The 20,347-nt window shown below is 52.9% G+C and overlaps 1 protein-coding gene and 1 pseudogene across 7 annotated transcripts; one reads left to right on the top strand and one right to left on the bottom strand.

Annotated features, from left to right (window-relative positions):
* Positions 1 to 712: 712 nt before the first annotated feature.
* LOC105707714 (proteasome subunit beta type-2-like) lies at positions 713 to 4,892 on the top strand (annotated as a pseudogene).
* Positions 1,343 to 19,873, bottom strand: PROSER3 (proline and serine rich 3). 7 transcript variants are annotated; one of them, XM_064381457.1, is made up of 12 exons: positions 19,237 to 19,756; positions 18,362 to 18,458; positions 17,856 to 18,058; positions 15,175 to 15,302; positions 14,965 to 15,068; positions 12,745 to 12,827; positions 12,500 to 12,639; positions 10,492 to 10,679; positions 8,912 to 9,809; positions 8,736 to 8,817; positions 8,391 to 8,563; positions 1,343 to 1,904 (listed from the first exon to the last, which is right to left on the bottom strand). In XM_064381457.1, the coding sequence occupies exons 1-11, from the start codon at positions 19,245 to 19,247 to the stop codon at positions 8,422 to 8,424; spliced, it is 2,076 nt and encodes a 691-aa protein (XP_064237527.1). In that variant the 5' UTR covers positions 19,248 to 19,756; the 3' UTR covers positions 1,343 to 1,904; positions 8,391 to 8,421. The 7 variants fall into 7 exon arrangements, with proteins under 7 accessions (XP_064237527.1, XP_064237526.1, XP_064237528.1 ...); XM_064381456.1 differs by lacking the exon at positions 1,343 to 1,904 and adding an exon at positions 7,390 to 8,135; XM_064381458.1 differs by lacking the exon at positions 1,343 to 1,904 and having other exon boundaries at positions 7,390 to 8,563; positions 14,965 to 15,065; positions 19,237 to 19,755.
* Between the last annotated feature and the right edge of the window lie 474 nt (positions 19,874 to 20,347).

Genomic DNA, 20,347 nt, shown 5'->3' on the forward strand with positions numbered 1-20,347 from the left:
AGTCAATGTCTGCTAAGTGAGGGAATGAATGGATGAATAAGCGAGAGCAGTATGGTGGGAGAGGGAGATGGTGGGGGAAGGGGATGAGGAAAAGGAGATGGAGAGGATCGGAGGATCAAGGGAGGTACAGTGCTGGCCTGTTGGGGTGGAGTAAGGAGGGAGTGGCTGGAAAGACGAGGCAGAGGCTCAGACTGATGCAGGGGGGCATTGAGAGGAAGCGGGATGAAAATGAGGGAGAAGGAGAAGAAAAGGGTCAGGCTGGGGATGGAGCGGGTGGGGGTGGGGCTCAGGAATGAGAAAGGGGCTGTGGGGAGGACGGGGCTCGGCCCGGGAAGGCTGAGGGCTGGGAGAAGGATGCCCAGGAAGGTGCTGGGATGGGGGCTGGGGAAGGACCCAGGAGCCTCTGGAGGCCCTAGCGGGGGCCACTCGGGTGGCGCAGGTCCCTTCTGGACCAGCCCCGCCTCCTCCCAGCCCGGGTCCTCGGTCCCTGTCACCCCATCCAGGGCGTGGAAGAAAGGGATGCGCGCCGAGGGGGCGGGGTCGAGGTACGGACTGGGACCCGGGACGGGGCCGCGGGACTGAAGGGACCACGGCGGAGGCAAAGGCCGAGGGCTCGGGCGGGGCCGGGGGCGGGGCGCGCGGGGCGGGGCTGCGCACGGACAGACTGACACCCGGACGGACAGGCTGACGGCCGCGTGGGCCCCTCACCACCATGGTCGCGTAGCCTCCTCAAGCCCCGGCCGCGCTCGACCCCTCGCTCGCCGTTCTCGTCGCCGCTGCCGCCGCCATGGCGACACAAAAGGGAGGGCGCGAGCCGCGCGCGGGCGGCTGCAGGCCCCGCCCCTAACGGCTGCCCAAGGCTCCGGCGCGCGCCCCACGGGGGCGGGAGGCAGAGGGGAAGCGACGCTGCTTCTCATTGGCTCTGCCCTTGGCCTTAGGTCAATGCCCCGCCCACCAGGCGGCTTCTCATTGGCTTCTCCTTGGACTCTGCCCTGGCTCGGTATCTTCAGTCCCACCCCCCCGAAGTTTGACAGCGCCACGCCTATGACTGCTTTTCATTGGCTGTCATCGCCCTACTGAGACACGCCCCCAGGTTCTTTATGCTTTGCTTCCGACACTTCCAACACGCAATGGACCCTCCCCTTCGTCCACTCACAGTGGCCATTCTTCTGACTTTTTAAAAATTTTTATTTTTAAATTTTATAAATAGAGATGGGGGTGTCACCATGTTGGCCAGGCTGGTCTCGAACTCCTGACCTCAGGTGATCCTCCCATCTCGGCCTCCCAAAGTACTGGGATTACAGGCGTGAGCCACCGCGCCCGGACTTTTTTTTTTTTTTTTTTTTTTAAGAGACAGGGTGTCGCTCTGTCGCTCAGGCTGGAACGTAGTCTTGCAATCTTGGCTTACTGCAGCCTCAGTCTCCTGGGCTCAAGCAATACCTCCCAAGTAGCTGGGACTACAGGCACGCGCCACCACGCCTGGCTAATTTTTTGAGACATGGGGTCTCACTATGTTACCCAGGCTGGTCTTGATCTCCGGGGCTCAAGAGATCCTCCCGCCTCAGCCTCCTTTCAAAGCGCTGGGATGACAGGCATGAGCCACCACTCCAGGCCCTGATATTCTTAATTGGATTCTCCCACGGCCTCAGAGCAGTGCCCCGTTCCTCAAGTGGCTTTTCAAAGTCCCAGTCCCAAGTCCCATCTTTTCAGTCCTGATCCCGACCCTGCTTACATCATCCCGAGGACGCTCTGCCCATGGACGTTTCTCATTACCTCAGACACCTTGCCTGGGACATAAACCTAGGCTTTCTGCGACTTGGCCTCCTCCTGCCCACTGGACATTTTCTTGTCTCCTCTTCTACTGCTTATTACAGGCCAGCCTCCAGGCTTGTTGCTTTTTTTTCCTAAGAAAAGGTTTAGGGAGAAATACCACAGCATGTTTATGCCCCCCATAAAGCCAATCCCAGTGGATCCTACTATTACTAAGCATGCCCAGATAACACTGTAATAATGCCCTTCACAAGAGGGTCTCTCCTTGGTCATGCCCTCCACAAGACTCTCACCTCAGAGGGTGCTGGTCTGTTCATTCACTCACTCAAACTCTGATCAATTTGTAGATATACCAAAACAGGAAAAAACATGCCCTGCCCACACTGAAGCTCAAAAGCTACTGAGAGAAGACAATGAACAAAATTAACATTAAAAATTGTAGAATATTAGGCCAGGCATGGTGGTTCACACCTGTAATCCCAGCACTTTGGGAGGCCGAGGCAGGCAGATCACTTGAGGTCAGGAGTTTGATACCAGCCCGGCCAGCATGACGAAACCCCTTCTCTACTAAAAATACAAAAATTAGCCTGGCGTGATGGCAGGAGCCTGTAGTTCCAGCTATTTGGGAGGTTGAGGCAGGCGAATCACTTGAACCCAGGAGGTAGAGGTTGCAGTGAGCCAAGATCATGCCACTGCACTCCAGCAACAGAGCAAGAATTCATCTAAAAAAAAAAAAGGAATATTAGAAGATGAGTCATTCTTTGGAGAATAACTAAGCAGGGGCTGGGGAAAGGGACTGCTGAGGGAGGGGTGGATGTGCAGTTACTTATGTACTGAATTTGCTGACCTCACTCCCATCACAGGGATTTCCCACATGATGTTCCCTCTGCCTGGAGTGTTTCCCCATCCACCGCTGCAATGATTTTCTATTTTTTAATTTTTCAGTGTACATAATAGGTATATTTAGGAATATATATTGTGGGGGTACATGAGATGTTTTGATATAGGCATGCAATGTGTAATGATCACATCATGGAGAATGGGGTCCTGCAGTGATTTTAAAACATCTGCAAATTCTCTGACACTCTTCTTATCAAGACACAGAATCTATGACTGCTTTTTTTTTTTTTTTTTGAGACAGAATCTCACTCTGTCACTCAGGCTGGAGTACAGTGGAGCGATCTTGGCTCACTGCAACCTCCACCTCCCGGGTTCAAGTGATTCTCCTGCCTCAGCCTCCCAAGTAGCTGGGATTACAGGCATGCACCACCACACCCGGCTAATTTTTGTATTTTTAGTAGAGATGGGGTTTCACCACGTTGGCCAGGCTGGTCTTGAACTCCTGACCTCAGGTGATCCACCCACCTCGGCCTCCCAAAGTGCTGGGATTACAGGCATGAACCACCAAGCCCAGCCGATCTATGACTGCTTTCTATGAATCTGGGAGGGGCTGGGATAGCTTCAACCAATAGAAAACAGTGGAAGTGACACGGTGATTTCTAAGGCTATGCAATAAAAGGCAATGCAGCTGCTTGACCAATGTTCTTGTCCACTGGAATGATCTATAGAAGCATAGTACATCATATGCAAAGTGTGACTATATTGAGGCAGCCATGCTTTGAAGAAGCCCAAGCTAATGGAGCTATGTATAGACATGACAGTCAATAGACTCAGTCAGACGGGGAGAAGACCATGGAAGAAGTTCCTGAGGATTCCACTCCACAGCCATCAAGTCCATCAAGTCACCTTTTAGTCTTCCTAGTTGAACCCCCAGACATCATGGAGCAGACAAAAATTGTTCCCAACTGAGCTCTCTCCAAACCTCTTAACTCCCAGAATCCATGAGCATAATAAAATGTTTTATGCCACTAAGTTTTGGGGGCAGTTTGTTATCCAACAAGACTAATTAGGACAGTCCTTTGTTAACTAGATAATTTCTACCTGTCTCAGCTCAAGTGTAACTTCCTCAGGAATGCTTCTAGACCCCACTTGTGCCACAGCTAGATCAGGTTCTGCTACTATAAACATCTTTCATTTCTCCTTATAGCTAAACAGCTATTTTTCTTGTCAATTTCATTTATTTATTTTGTTTGTTTGTTTTTGAGACAAAGTCTCGCTCTGTTGCCCAGGCTGGAGTGCAGTGGTGCCATCTGAGCTCACTGCAGCCTCCAACTCCTGGGTTCAAGCGATCCTCATGCCTCAGCCTCTCGAGTATCTGGGACTACAGGCACCCACCACCACGCCCAGCTAATTTTTGTATTTTTAGTAGACACAAGGTTTCACTATGTTGCCCAGGCTGGTCTCGAACTCCTGGCCTCAAGTGACCCGCCCACCTCGACCTCTGAAAGTGCTGAGATTACAGGTGTGAGCCACTGTGACCACCCTGATTTCATTTAAATGTATCATTTGTAAGTCACGTGGCCAGTATCCCACCAAGCTTCACTCGGAGGTGCTGTCCCACTGTTGAGACCAGGAAGCCGGCAAGTGTCGCGCTCTGTCTGACCCGCAGCCCCTGGCCTCCCGCCACTGTGGAGTACCTCATCGGTATCCAAGGCCCCAACTATGCTCTTGTCACCTTCAACCAGGTGGCCACCAGCAATATTGTCCAGATGAAGGACAATCATGACAAGATGTTTAAGATGAGTGAGAAAATATTACTCCTGTGTGTTGGAAAGGCTGGAAACACAGTTTGCAGAATATATTCAGAAAAAAGTGCTACTTTATAGGATGCGAAATGGGTATGAATTGTCTCCCACGGCAGCAACTAACTTCACACACGGAAACCTGGCTGTCGTCGGAGTCAGATCCCATATCATGTGAACCTCCTCCTGGCTGGCTATGATGAGCATGAAGGGCCAGTGTTCTACTACGTGGACTAGCTGGCAGCCTTGGCCAAGGCTCCTTTGGCAGCCCACGGCTATAGTGCCTTCCTGACTCTCAGTATCCTGGACCAACACTACAGACCGACTAGCTCATGTGAGAGGGCAGTGGAGCTGCTTAGGAAATGTCTGGAGGAACTCCAGAAACGCTTCCTCCTCAATCTGCCAACCTTCAGTGTTCAAATCATTGACAAAAATGGCATTCATGATCTGGACACTTCCTTCCCCAAACAGGGCTCCTAACATCATGCCCTCCCTCCCACCTGCCAGGGAACTTTTTTTTTATAGTCTCCTTTATTTTTTCTACTCTTTTCAGGTGCACTTTTTTTTTTTTTTTTGACGGAGTCTTGCTCGGTCGCCAGGCTGGAGTGCAGTGGCATGATCTCGGCTCACTGTAACTTTCTCCTCCTGGGTTCAAGTGATTCTCCTGCCTCAGCTTTCCCAGTAGCTGGGATTACAGGCATGTGCCACCATGCCCAACTAATTTTTGTATTTTGAGTAGAGATGGGGTTTCATCATGTTGGCCAGGATGGTCTCGATCTCCTGACCTCGTGATCTGCCCACCTCAGCCTTCCAAGGGGCTGGAATTACAGACGTGAGCCGCCACGTGCCCCGCCGCCCACCGCCAAGGTGCACTCTTGATAAATGGTTAATTCAGAATAAAAGTGACTATGGATATATTTGGAAAAAAAAATGTATGGTTTGTTTAGAAAGGTTGGAAACAGGCCAGGTGTGGTGGCTCACACCTGTAATCCCAATACTTTGGGAGGCTGAGGTAAGCGGATCACAAGATCAGGAGTTTGAGACCAGCCTCACCAATGTGGTGAAACACTGTTTCTACTAAAAATACACACACAAAAAAAATTAGCTGGGCATGGTGGCGTGTGCCTGTAATCCCAGCTACTTGGGAGGCTGAAGCAGGAGAATTGCTTGAACCTGGGAGGCAGATGTTGCAGTGAGTCGAGATCACACCATTGCACTCCAGCCTGGGTGATAGAGACTCTGTCTCCAAATAAAAAGAAAGGTTGGAAACAGATATTTACCATATCTGTGCCATACAGAAGTTACTAGAAATCCATCTTACCCCTCCATTTTGTAAAAGCAGATATCAAACAACCCCAGTCATATATTCCCCGTCATTTTATTATGAAACATTTCTAACATACGGCAAAGTTGAAAAGCTTTACAGTGGACACCCGCATATCTACCACTTAGGTTCTGTCATGAACATTTTGCTATACTTGCATTATCTCACACCTTCCTATTACCCTATTTATCTAGCAACCCAACTCATCTCTGTATACATTTCAACATACATTGCAGACATTTGTACATTGCTCCCTAAATATTTTAGTGTACATACTTCTCTTTTTTTTTTTTTTGAGACGGAGTTGCTCTTGTTACCCAGGCTGGAGTGCAATGGCGTGATCTCGGCTCACTGTGACCTCCACCTCCTGGGTTCAGGCAATTCTCCTGCCTCAGCCTCCTGAGTAGCTGGGATTACAGGCACGCGCCACCATGCCCAGCTAATTTTTTGTATTTTTGGTAGAGACGGAGTTTCACCATGTTGACCAGGATGGTCTCGATCTCTTGATCTCGTGATCCACCCGCCTCGGCCTCCCAAAGTGCTGGGATTACAGGCGTGAGCCACTGCGCCCGGCACTTTTCTTTTTTTAAAGACAGGGTGTAGTTCTGTAGCTCAGGCTGGAGTGCAGTGGCCTAATCTTAGCTCAGTACAATGCAGCCTTAACTCCTGGGCTCAAGAGAACCTCTCACCTGAGCACGGCCCCCCCACCCCGAGTAGCTGGGACTACACTACATGTCCCCCAAACCTATTTATTTACTTATTTATTTTTGTAGAGATGGGGTCTTGCTGTGTTGCCCAGGGTGGTCTCCTGTCCTCAAGTGATCCTCCTGCCTCGGCCTCCCAGAGAAGTGGGATTACAGGCGTTATCTTTAACTGGAGTTCAATATTTTCTGTTGAGGTAAACTTTACGTACAATGAAATTCACACACTTCACTAAGTTTGATAAGTGCATACATCTGTGTAACCCAAACCTCTCCCCAGCATGGCAACTAGTTTTTTTAATGTGGCCTCTAAAGCAAGTGTCAGAGACTGACACACAGAGAGAGAGAGAGAGAGAAATTAATTTTTTTTTTTTAGGTGGAGTCTCACTCTGTCACCCAGGCTGGAGTGCAGTGGTGCAATCTCAGCTCACTGCAACCTCTGCCTCCTGAGTTCAAGAGATTCTCCTGCCTCAGCCTCCTGAGTAGCTGGGATTACAGGCACCCACCACCATGCCCAGCTAATTTTTGTATTTTTAGTAGAGACAGGGTTTCACCACGTTGGCCAGGCTGGTCTTGAACTCCTAAACTCAAGTAATCTGCCCACCTCGGCCTCCCAAAGTACTGGGATTACAGGCATGAGCCACCCTGCCCAGAATTTGTTTTTGTTTTGTATTTTTAGTAGAAACAGGGTTTCACCATGTTCGCCAGGCTGGTCTCGAACTCCTAACCTCAGGTGATCCACCAGCCTCAGCCTTTCAAAGTGCTGGGATTACAGGTGTTAGCCACCATGCCTGACCTCCACCTTTAAAATCTATCCAGAATTCAACTGCTTCTCCCTTTCGACTGAGGCAGAAGAATCGCTTCAACCTGGGAGGCGGAGGTTGCAGTGAGCTGAGATCGAGCCACTACACTCCAGCCTGGGTGACAGAGCGAGACTTCCTCTCAAAAAAAAAAAAAAAAAAAAATTAGCCAGGTGTGGTGGTAGGCACCTGTAATCCCAGCTACTCGGAAGGCTGAGGTAGGAGACTCCCTTGAACCCGGGAGGTGGAAGTTGAAGTGAGCCAAGATTGCGCCACTGCACTCCAGCCCGGGCAACATGAGTGAAACTGTCTCAAAATAAAACAAGATAAAGTTGGAGATGGCAGGATTTGCAGGTTAACTGTGGGTGGAAGGGAAAGACAGAAGTCAAAGGCAACTCTAACGGCAAAGGACAGAGCTGAAGAAAGTTGGGAGGGGCATGCTTAGGGGGAAAGACTGACTCCATTTAGGACCTATGGAATTGGAGATGTCTTTCAAGCCCTTGGGTAGAAATGGTGATGAGGTAGGAGCCCAAGATTCCATGGCCAGGTCTAGGTTACAGATAGAAATTTGGGGACCATCAGAATAGAGATGGGGTTTAGAGTCATGAAGCTAGGCAGGAGAATCTACGGGTGGGTATAGACAGAGAAGTCAGCGCCGTGGCTCTGCGTCATGGCAAAGTTGACACGCTGGGCCAGTGACGAGGCCCGAACAGAGGGGTGCAGGGAAGTTCTGGAAGCAGGAGAGAAAGTGCTTCAAGGAGGGAGGGGTGAGCTGTACTAGATGCTGCTGCTGCTCAAGCTGGTGTGGGCTGCAGACTGACCATCATCCAACACTCCGATGACCCTACTAGCTTCTTCCCCAGAGGACAGTCCTTTGGTCCCATTTGAGCCAGGAATCCTGAGTGAAGTCAGATAAGGTGGGTCCCAGTCTTGCCCAAAGTCTTGCCTGAAACCTCTCCCCCAAGGAGGATAAAACCAGAAGGGAGATCTTGTTTCCGAGGTCAAGAAAGAGAGTGGGGGTGGGGCAGGACAGAGCCACGGGGCAGCGGAGGGCAGGGGGCATTTCCTTAAATTGGCACAATCCCTTGGCCTTTCCAAAACAACCCCTTTCTCACAGATAACCAGTAACAACAACAACAAAAAAAGACCTCACTGGATAAAATAGAATCCAGAATCTGTACAATTCAAAGTCGTCTGGCATCCAGGAAAGCTCCTTCCCTTCGCAGCAGCCTCCTTGGGGACCTGGGGGGCGACCTGGCTGGAGGAGACCAAGATCCTGGGTCTTTGGCCTGGTTCAACAGGAACGATAATAGGGTGTCTGTTTCCCTGGAGAAAAGTCGGGAGAGCAGAGACTGGAGTAGGTGCTCAGGCTTAGGATCTGGGGCTGTGGATGGAGTGCTGGGACAGGGGATGAGGAGGGGTGGGCGCCTAACTGGTTCTCAGAGGACTCGGGGGCACAGTGTCATAGACTCTGGGGAGGGAGGGTTGGGTCGGTCACCTTTTCTGCCGACTCAGCTCTGCCCTCTGGGCTCTCAGCACCTGGAGCACAGGATCATCCTGGAACTCGCTGCCGTCAGAGTCTGGGGGGGCGGTCGCGGGGAGAAGAATGAGCTCTAGGGGACCGGCCTCTTCACGGGTTGGCCCACCACCAACATCCCGGAGGGCGGGCATCACCTTCTGCAGCCTCCAGCAGCCGGGCTGCCTGGGTGAGCAGGGCCTCTGAGGGGCGATGGTGAGCAGCGGGTGGGGGCGGGGCCAGGGCCTCCGGAGACCCAGCCTGGAAGGCAGGCTGCGTGGCCCTGACTGTGGATGTCAGCTCTGCTGGAGTGGGTGGGACCTCGGGCTGTGGCCATGCTCCAAGGGAAGGAGTGGCTTTGGCCTTCCAGATCACTGACCCTGATGCAGGTGGCATGGCCTTGGCCGGACGCTGGGATTCAGATGGAGGGGGAGTCACCTTGGTTTGGGGTTGTGTGGTCTTGACTTTCGGAGATCCAGCCTCGGGTGGAGGTGGGCCCTTTAGGTGAGGAGGCGGGTCCTCCGGGCTGTCAGGGAACAGCCGAGCTGCCACTACCTGGCCCAGGACACCCCTGAGCTGAGGGCCAGGCCCCTGGCCAGCTTCAGTGACCGGCTCGGCAGCCTCTTGGGGAAGGGCTCTGCTCCTCCTAGACTTGGGCCCCAGGCTTGTAGGCAGGGCGGAGCTGCTTGGCTCAGGGATCGGAAAGCCTTGGGGGACAGCTGTGGGTGTGAGGGTGGAGGTTGGAGGTGCTGGGGTAGAGACCAGGGGAGCCGGGGTGGAGGCTGGGGGTGGGAGGGTGGAGGCCAGAGGCGCTAGGGTGGAGGCCAGATGCATGGGAGGAACAGCCCCGAGGGATACCCAAGGCCCAGACTGTGGGGCCCAGAACCCGTGGGGGCTAGGGGCCCAAAAGATATGTGGAGAGGACACAGAGGGAAAGGGAGGCCTTTCCACATAGAAGACCTCGGGTGGACCAGGCTGGGCCACACTGCTCCACGGTGGGATGCGGGTAGGCTGGTTTCCAAGAGAACCGGGGGTCTCCACTGGAGCAGGAGAGGTCTGCGGACGGATAGGAAGAGAGATCTGAGATGGAGAGAGAGGGCCGAGGGTCTCCACTGGAGCAGGAGAGGTCAGCGGACGGACAGGAAGAGAGATCTGAGATGGAGAGAGAGGGCCGAGGGTCTCCACTGGAGCAGGAGAGGTCGGCAGACGGACAGGAAGAGAGATCTGAGATGGAGAGAGAGGGCCGAAGGACTCCACTGGAGCAGGAGAGGTCGGCAGACGGATAGGAAGAGAGATCTGAGACGGAGAGAGGGCTGAGGGTCTCCACTGGAGCAAAAGAGGTCTGACGACGGATAGGAAGAGAGATCTGAGATGGAGAGAGGGCCGAGGGTCTCCACTGGAGCAGGAGGGTCTGCGGACAGATAGGAAGAGAGATCTGAGATGGAGAGAGGGCCGAGGGTCTCCACTGGAGCAGGAGGGGTCTGCGGACAGATAGGAAGAGAGATCTGAGATGGAGAGAGGGCCGAGGGTCTCCATTGGAGCAGGAGAGGTCTGCGGACAGATAGGAAGAGAGATCTGAGATGGAGAGAGAGGGCCGAGGGTCTGCACTGGAGCAGGAGGGGTCTGAGGACGGATAGGAAGAGAGATCTGAGATGGAGAGAGGGCCAAGAGTCCTCGGTTCCCCTCAGACCCACCCTCTCCTCCAGCTCCCCCCAGGCTCCTCCTTCCTCCAACTCACCAGAGTCTGGAGGGCAGGGGTCCCAGGCAGCACCCAGGCTCCACCACCCTTGCTTCCCCGAGCCTGTTCAAGCTTCCGCCGCTGCCGCCACTGGTACAGAATGTCATCCTCTGGCCGAAGGGGTGCTCGGGAGGAGGCTGGGGCTGGAGCAGGGGTGGGGGTCTGGGCCTGGGCTGGTGCCGGGGATGCTGTAGGGGAAGGGAGGTAGAGAGGAGAGGGTGAGGCAAGGGCCAGGGAGATCAGCAGCCCTGTAACAGCCTGCACACATGCCCGCCAAATGTGCAGGGGTTACTCAGGCTCTCCAGATACTGTCCCAGCTCCACTCTAGAGTGGGAAGAGGGGAAGGGGTTCAAGTCTGGGGAGTGAGCGCTCCTGGGCTTCTCCACCTGTCATCGTTCAAGTCTTTGTTCATTTTATATATATCTATATATATGGTTTTGTTCTGTCACACAGCTCGACCTCCTGGGCTCAGGCGATTCTCCTGCCTTAACCTACTGAGTAGCTGGGACTACAGGCATGCACCACCACACGGGGGTAATTTTTACTTTTTTTGTAGAGACAGGGTCTTGCTTTGTTGCCCAAGCTGGTCTCAAACTCCTGGGATGAAGCCATCGTTCCACCTGGGCCTCTCAAAGTGCTGGGATTACAGGTGTGAGCCACAGTGCCTGATCTCATTCAACAAATATTTATTGAGCTGTTCTGGACGCTGGGGTTACAGCAGTGAGCAGAAGACATACTCCCCGAATCCACCCACTCCCCCACCCCCTATAGCCCTCGCCCTGCTCCAGCCCCACTCACTCCACCTGGACTCTCCTCTGAATCTGTTCCCTACTCTCAGCCAGAGGGAGCCTGTGAATACCATCGAGGGAGGCCCCTCGATGCTTAAGAACCCTCCCGTGGCTGCACCTCTCTCCTGGTGAAAGGCAAAGGCTTTGCCTTTTACACCTGTGGCTCCCTCTGCCTGGAACACTCTTCCTTCATGTATCACATGGTTGATTCTCTCACATCCCTCAGATCTTGGGCACCTGCCCAGGCTTCCCTATTCAAAACTGCGACAACCAGCTGGGCCTAATGAATGGCTCATTCTTGTAATCCCAGTGCTTTGGGGAGCCAAGGCCAGGGGATCGTTCGAGCCCAGAAGTTCGAGATCAGCCTGGGCAACATAGTGAGAACCTATCTCAACAAATATAAAAATCAAAACAATTAGCTGGGCATAGTGGTGCATGCCTGTAGTCCCAGCTACTTGGGAGGCTGAGGTGGGAGGATCACTTGAGCCCAGGAATTGGACTATGATGGCACCACTTTCTTTTTGAGATGGACTCTTGCTCTGTCACCCAGGCTGGAGTGCAGTGGCGAGATCTGAGCTCACTGCAACCTCTGCCTCTTGGGTTCAAGTGATTCTCCTGCCTTAGCCTCCTCAGTAACTGGGATTACAGATGCGTGCCACCACATCCAGCTAATTTTTGCGTTTTTAGTACAGACAGGTTTCACCATGTTGGCCAGGCTGGTCTTGAACTCCTGACCTTGTGATCCATCCACCTCCGCCTCCCAAAGTGCTGGGATTACAGGCATGAGCCACCACGCCTGGTCCACTCTTTTTTTTTGAGACAGCCTTGCACTGTTGTCCAGGCTGGAGTGCAATGGCGCAATCTTGGCTCACTGCAACCTCCGCCTCCTGGGTTCAAGCGATTCTCCTCCCTCAGCCTCCCAAGTTGCTGGGATTACATTCGCCTGCCACCACGCCCGGCTACTTGTTATACTTTTAGTAGAGATGGGGTTTCCCCATGTTGGCCAGGCTGGTCTCGAACTCCTGACCTCAGGCGATCCACCCACTTCGGCCTCCCAAAGTGCTGAGATTACAAGTGTGAGCCACTGCACCCGGCCTTATTATCCCTGTTTTACAGCTGGAGAAACAAGGCCCAGAGAGGCCCATAGTCCCACAGATGGTCAGTGGCAGAGCTGCGATTTGCACCCAGACTTCCCTCAGCCTTTGCTTCCCAGCCCTTACCAGGTGCCCTGGGGCCAGGGCCCTTGCTTGAGTCAGGGATGAAGGTCTCTGAGAAGGGAGAGAGTTCGTTGGAGCTGGTGGTGAATGAGGAAGTGCTGGCATCGCTGGGGCTGAGGGAGGAGGAGGAGGTGGAGGCTTTGCTGCAAGGAGAAGGCAGGAGTGAGGCAATGGAGGCCTCAAGACCTGGGCCAGGTGGAGCTGCAGTGGGAAGGGTGGGAAGGGTGCTGGGGGCGGGGTGCAGGCACCTGCGTTTGAGCAGCCTGGCAGCTCTGCTCTGTAGGCTCAGCGTCTCCAGGTCCAGCAGGGATGAGTTCCATGTGTTGAGGTTCTGCAGGGTGAGAGGGTCAGAGGCCAGCCCCCACCCAAAGGCTGCTGGGAAAGGGGTTTTAAACAGAGGGCCTGGAGTGCAGGTTGTACCACCCTTAGTAACCTCATGTGCCGGCTTAGAATCTGCTCCTCCTCCTCAGGGAGGAGAGACCCAGTTTTCCCCTTTGAACCAGCACCTTTTTTTTTTTTTTTAATTGAGACGCAGAGTTTCACTCTTGTTGCCCAGGCTGGAGTGCAACGGTGGGATCTCAGCTCACTGCAACCTCTGCCTCCCAGGTTCAAGTGATTCTCCTGCCTCAGCCTCCCAAGTAGCTGGGATTACAGGCATGCACCACCATACCTGGCTAATTTTGTATTTTTAGTAGAGACAGGGTTTCTCCAGGCTGGTCTCAAACTCCTGCCCTCAGGTGATCCGCCTGCCTCGGCCTCCCAAAGTGCTGGGATTACAGGCGTGAGACACTGCGCCTGGTGGATCAGTACCTTTCATGGACAAATCACAGTTGGAGTAGGATGGATCCCACCTTCCAGATCAGAGCTGATTCATCAGAGCATTCTGTCTTCTGGTTCACTGTGGTTGGCTCAAGGATGAGCGAATCACAGTGAGCCCTGGGACTTTGGATGGAGCAATCAGAAAAGTCCCCACTTTCCAGTGGAGTCGCTGAGCTAGGACCATGGGAGCCTAGAGACCCCGAGGGCCACCCTGGCTACTGTGAGGAGAAAGCCCGCCTGGGACTGAGCCCAAGAGAGGAGCACAGAGGTGGGTGCCAGGGCTCGCGCCTGCAATCCCAGCACTTTAGGAGGCTGAGGCAGGAGAATTGCTTGAGTCCAGGAATTTGAGACCAGCCTGGACAACAAAGTAAGACCCCATCTCTACAAAAAAACAAAAAATTAGCTGGGCACGGTGGTGCATGCCTGTAGTTCCAGATACGCAGGAAGGCTGCAAAGAGTTCAAGGAGTTCAAGGCTGCAGTGAGCCATGACTGTGCCACTGCACTCCAGCCTGGGTGACAGAGTAAGACCTTGTCTAATAATTAAAAAAAAAAAAAAGGCCAGGAGCAGAGGCTCACACCTGTAATCCCAGCACTTTGGGAGGCCAAGGTAGGCAGATTGCCTGAGCTCAGGAGTTTGAGACCAGCCTATGCAATACAGTAAAACCCCATCTCTACTAAAAAAATACAAAAAGTTAGCCGGGTGTGGCAGCATGCACCTGTAGTCTCAGCTACTAGAGAAGCTAAGGCAGGAGAATTGCTTGAACCCCGGAGGTGGAGGTTGGAGTGAGCCAAGATGGCATGACTGCACTCCAGCGTGGGTAACAGAGCAAGACTCCATCTCTAAGTTTAAAAAAAAAAAAAAAAAGAGCATGGAGCCCAGAGAGAATTGGGTCTCTCCCAATGTTATTCAAACACCTGGATCCAGGCATTTCTGGAAACATCTACTTTTGGATTTCTCAATTACATTAGCCAGCAAATCCTCCTTTTCTGTTTTAGCTTCCTTGAAATGGGGATCAGCTCTAATTTTTTTTTTTTTTTGAGACAGAGTCTCACCCTGTCGCCCAAGCTAGAGTGCAATGGCGCGTTCTCAGCTCACTGCAACCTCTGCCTCCTAGGTTCAAGAGGCCACCGCGCCTGGCTCATTTTCTGTATCTTTAGTAAAGATGGGGTTTCACCATGTTGGCCAGGCTGGTCTTGAACTCCTGACCTCATAATTCGACCGTCTCGGCCTCCCAAAGTGTTGGGATTACAGGCATGAGCCACCATGCCCGGCCTTTTTTTTTTTTTTTTTTTAAATAGAGACAAGGTCTTGCTCTATTGCCCAGGCTGGAGTGCAGTGGTGCAATCATAGCTCACTGCAGCCTTGAACTCCTAGGCTCAAGCAATCCTCCAGCCTCAGGCTCTCAAGTAGCTGGGATTACAGGTGCACATCACCACGCCCGGCTCTTTTTTTTTTTCAGTGGAGGCAAGATCTCACCATGTTGCCCAAGCTGGTCTTGAACTCCTGGCCTCAAGCAATCCTCCCACCTTGGCCTCCCAAAGTGCTGGGATTATAGGTATGAGCCACCGCTCCTGATCTTCTAATTCTATCCCGGGGCTGGTGCTGTCAGTTCAGGCACACCAGGGAGGGAGTGAATGGGGATGTCACCTGCTTTATTTCCTGAAGGGGAGCCACAGACCGGGATGCACTGGTCGCCTTGGCCGCAGTAGGGACAGCTGTATGGGGTCTTCTTTCTGGTTTTTTGGCTCCTGCTGAGAAGCCCCAGTTGAGGTATGAGGGCCAGGAGAAGTGGCTGCTGGGGGCACTGACCTGCAAAGGTTTAGGGGTGGGGGCGGTGGATGGCACTGAAGGAGGTACCTGCTGCATTTTGACTGCTGGGGTCTGGAGAGTCAGGCCGCAGCCACCAAAAGTCAGCTGCTGTTGGGCCTGCAGGCTGGCGCTCCTCTCGGCTGGTGGGCTGAGCCTGGCGGAACCTGTTTATATACCTGTGAACATCAGGGGATAAGAGGTGAGTGGAGTGAGGAGAGCCAAATAATAATAAGAATAATCATTGGGCCAGACACAGTGGCTTATGCACTTTGGGAGGCTGAGGCGGGCAGATCACGAGGTGAAGAGATCGAGACCATCCTGGCCAACATGGTGAAACCCTGTCTCTACTAAAAATACAAAAGTTAGCTGAGCATGGTGGCACATGCCTGTAGTCCCAGCTACTTGGGAGGCTGAGGCAGGAGAATTGCTTGAACCTGGGAGGCGGAGGTTGCAGTGAGCCGAGATCGGGCCACTGCACTCCAGCCTGGTGACACAGCAAGACTCCATCTTAAAAAAAGAAAAAGAATAATCTTGGCAGCCACTGTTTACCAAGCACCATGGCAAAGCCTGGTAGCTATCCCTCAATATCTGCTTTGCTTTCTTATACAGTCACATAACTGTTTTTAAAATAGGGTCTTGCTCTGTCACCCAGGCTGGAGGGCAGTTGTGCAATCACAGCTCACTGCAGCCCCCAACTCCTGGGCTCAAGAAATCCTCCCTGCTCAGCCTCCTGAGTAGCTGGGACCACAGGTGCATTCCAACACACTCGGCTAATTTTTGTTTTATTTATTTATTTTTGAGATGGAGTTTTGCTCTTGTTGCCCAGGCTAGAATGCAATGGTGTAATCTCGGCTCACTGCAACCTCTGCCTCTGGGGTTCAAGTGATTCTCCTGCCTCAACCTCCCAAGTAGCTGGGATTACAGGTGTGCAACACCACACTTGGCTAATTCAGTAGAGATGGACTTTCACCATGTTGGTCAGGCTGGCCTCGAACTCCTGACCTCAGGTGATCCACCCGCTTCGGTCTCCCAGGTGTGAGCCACCGCGCCTGGCCGAACAGTGGTATTTTTGTATTTTTAGTAGAAACGGGGTCTTGGCATGTTGCCCAGGCTGGTCTGGAAACTCCTGGGTTCAAGTGATCCTCCCACTTGGGCTTCCCAAAGTGCTGGGATCACAGGCATGAGCCACTATGCCCGCCCAGGAGTAATTTTTAGCTGGGCACACAGCCACTCTTCTATGGACTATATTTCCCAGGTACCCTTGTAGCCTTGTGGTCACGTGACTAGGTTCTTGACAAACAGGGTATGAAATGTGATTTTGGAAAGCTGAAGTGGTTGAAAGTCATTTTGCACCAGGAAGGAAAGGGCAACGGCCTAGCGTTGAGACAGCAACAAGACAGAAGATACCTGAGTCCCTGACACAACTACCAGGGGCCACATCATCCCTGGTGGCTTCTGCCCGGACTGCAGGTGAGGGAAGAATAAATGCTATCTTGTTTCCGCCATAATTAACTTGGGACTCTTTATTACAGCACCTGAACCTGTATTCTACAAATCTAAGTGCTCACCATGTGAGAGGCACTGCTAGAGATCATTACATATAGTAACTCGTTGAAAGCTGAAAACAGGCTGGGCACAGTCGCTCACACCTGTAATCCCAATACTTTGGGAGGCCAAGGAGGTCAGGAGTTTGAGACCAGCTGGCCAACATGGTCTCTACTAAAAATACAAAAATGAGCTGGGCATGGTGGTGGGCGCCTATAATCCCAGCTACTCAGGAGAGGCTGAGGCAGGAGAATCGCTTGAACCTGGGAGGCAGAGGTTGCAGTGAGCCGAGACCTTGCCATTGCACTCCAGCCTTGGCTAACAGAGATTCCATCCCAAAAAAAAAAAAAAAAAAAAAGAAAGAAAGCTCAAAACAGCCTTAGGAGATATATACTATTCATATGCCTGATTTAGGTCAGGTGCAGTGGCTCACACCTGTAATTCCAGCACTTCTGGAGGCTGAGGGGGGTGGATCACCTGAAGCCAGGAGTTGGAGACCAGCCTGGCCAACATGGTGAAATCCCATCTGTACTAAAACTACAAAAAAATTAGCCAGGCATGGTGGTGAGTGCCTATAATACCAGCTACTCAGGAGGCTGAGGCAGGAGAATCACTTGAACCCAGGAGGAAGAGGTTACAGTGAGCCGAGATCACACCACTGTACTACAGCCTGGACAACAAGAATGAAACTCCATCCAAAAAAAAAAAAAAAACAATTTAGAGATAAAGAAACTGAGGCTGGGCATGGCAGGTCCAGCCTGTAATCACAGCACTTTTTGGAGGCCAAGGTGGGAGGATTGCTGGGTGTGGTGGTATGCGCCTGTAACCCCAGAGACTCAGGAAGCTGAGGTGGGAGGATGACGTGAGCCCAGAAGTTTGAGGTTATAGTGAGCTGTGATTGCAACAATGACCTCTAGCCTGAGTGACAGAGTGAGAACCTGTCTCTAAATAAATAAATAAAAAGAGATAAAGAAACTGAGGCCAAGATCATACAGAGAGTAAGTGACAGAGCTGGGATTTGAACTCAGGCAGTCTAGTTCCAGAGTTCTTAATAACACACATAAAGTGCCTGGTCCTGAAAAAGCGCTGCATGAAAACAGCTCTGGCCACAATGATTATTGCTGTGTGCCTTCTCCCTCCCTCTAACCCAAACTCTCCTTTTCCCCAGGGCTGCTGGTACTTACTTGGCCACCACGGAGTCCCCACTGTCAATTAGGGTGGGTGATGGGGAGGCCCCCATCTGTCCCTCAGTGGTGCTGGGTGGGGAAGGGGTCCCTGAACTGGATGGCCAGGACTCCTCAGACAGCTCAGGGGGGTTAGGACCTGTGGCTGGAGCCTTGGGAGCTTGTGGGAGCCTGGATTTCTGAGACCTGGATGGGCTCAAAGTCTAAGATGGGAGAAGAACAGAAGAAGAAAAAGTGTGAGGTCTGATGGGTCATCCCTGCAGGGGAACCAAGACGCACAGGAATTTTCAGTCCAGAGGGGAGGAAACTCATCCCATAATGATAATGACCTAGAGTGATGGGGGCTCAGAAGGGAATCCAGGTGGTAGAGAGGCAGACAAGGCCAGGACCATAGGGAGGGGAGAAGGGCCTGTTTTCTTAAATCTCTCATCAGGTCTTTCTACCCTCTAGAGGTCATTCTCTTGCTACTGGGCTGGCACTCAGCACTCTTTGAGGGGTGTCCTCACCTTGGGACACGAGGTCTGACTCCGGGATGGCCAGTAGTGGCTTCCACCACAGGGCGCACCTCCAAAGGGATTCTCCTGAATGGAGAAAACTGGCAGGCTGCAAGGGGAAAGTGGGATTCAGGCAGCACATGGTTTCGCTGCAGCCCTGGGGAGGAGAACACTAGAGGAGGGCAGAACCAGACAATTCCCATAGATTCCTGGAGGAGAGGGACTGTTATTCCCATGAAGCGCCGCTGCACATTCAGGATAGCGACAGTGGAAGCGTGAGTCCTGGGAGCCCGCCCTTGGAGCAATCTTAACAGGGAGCAACTCAGGAACTGGTAGCCGGTGGTTCTCAACCCTAGATCCAGTCTAGGAGAGGCTTTTTTACGTTACAGACGCGCGATTCCCATTCCAGACCAACAGAATCAGAATATCTGTTAGTGGGGGCTCAGCCTCCGGGTCTTTTCCGTAGCGTCCCAGGTGACTGTGAGGTGGAGCTCAGGTTAAGAACCGCGGCTGGACTCTATCACCAAGCATTTCCCATAAATTCTTGGGTACACGAAGGCGAAGGGTAGATGGACTACAAGCCCCAGGATCTACTGGGCTCCGCCTCCGAGAGGAAGTTCAAAGACAACGCCCAGGTATGTTTGGGCCATTTCAAAATTTAAAAATTCAGATCTCAAGCTTTCCTTGGACACCTTTAGAGGAAATAATCCCTTGGGGCCCCTCAGAGAGGAACCTAAGACTCTAAGGGACCCCCGGGATGCTGAAGGCTACGGCTGGAACGGCCAAAGGCTGTTGGGAGCTGTAGTTTCAGTGCGGTGGAGCCCTAGCGACTCCAGACCCTATCTGGCCCGTCCCCAGGCTGTGCTGCTAAGAGGGATCGACCTCACCTGCGGTCCATCCCGCGGCTCCCACCGCACTTCCTCCTGCTCTGCTCCTTCACCAAACAGGCCCCGTGCGCATCTCCGTCGCTTAGCAACGCCCTATCAGCCCGCCCCTCTTAGTGCCCGCGCAGGAAGCGAGCGGCCTCCAAGGCCACCAATGAAAGAGAGGCAATAAAAGTAGCCGGAAGGAGGTGTCTCACGATTGGTTGGAACGCCTGCCTGCCCGACAGAGCGCGTTTGATTGGAGAACCTGAAGCGTGTAGCAGTAATTGGCAAGACCGTGCACCAATGGGAAGGATTGGAGGCTGACGTTGCAGTTAGGAGGTGATCTAAAGTATCTTCGCTTAGAAGTCCGGCTTTTTAAAACCTTCTTGCTGCAGAAGTCCTGTCCCGACTCCGGTCTAATTACTGTTCTTTCAGTTGCAGGGCCAATGCGGGGACTCTTCCCCCTCTCTGACCGCCATTCCTCCATCAGTTGGGCCAATCAGTTCATCCCGATTGTCATCTAACCACTTCCTTCTTGCTGCAGGAGCAGCTGGTTGCATCAGTTGCCAGGTCTGGGCTCCTGGCCGAGGTAGCAGGATCAAAATGAGCTATTTCAAGCCCCAGGGCGCGGCCCCCAGGGGGCCAGCCTACACTGTTCATGCTCGCGCTCCCTGGCCGCTGCGCACCTGAGGCTGAGTCAGAGGCACAGAATTAGGCCCGGCCTGCAGGGAGACTGGGCCCAAGGCCCGGCTGAGGATGAGAGTACGGAGTGCCTGTTCTATGTCCTCCTGACATCCTGGCCAGGCTACCGCATTCTCCAGGAATCTGCTCCTAAGACCTCCATCTGCGTCATCCTCAGAGTTGCCAGGGGGCGGCAGTGGATTAAAGGGACTGGAAACTCTTCCGTGGGCCTCTTGGGCCCTGGGCCCCAATGACAGCGCTGTGCTCCCCACACCGGCAAGCCCCCCCCACCTCAACCTTAGTTTCCCCTCTGGAAATTGGGGAATCTTCATGACACCGTCTTGACAGCCTTTGCCAGGCATTCAGCAGGCGCTTAATAAATGGCGAAGTCATTGTTTGGGTTTCTAAATAAGGCTCTCCTAATGGCTGAGTCTGGCCACGGTCCCAGTGT

This window comes from Aotus nancymaae, unplaced genomic scaffold, assembly GCF_030222135.1.
Source record: "Aotus nancymaae isolate 86718 unplaced genomic scaffold, 86718_ANA_hifiasm-v0.15.2.pri h1tg000028l, whole genome shotgun sequence".
Classification (NCBI taxonomy): Eukaryota; Metazoa; Chordata; class Mammalia; order Primates; family Aotidae; genus Aotus; species Aotus nancymaae.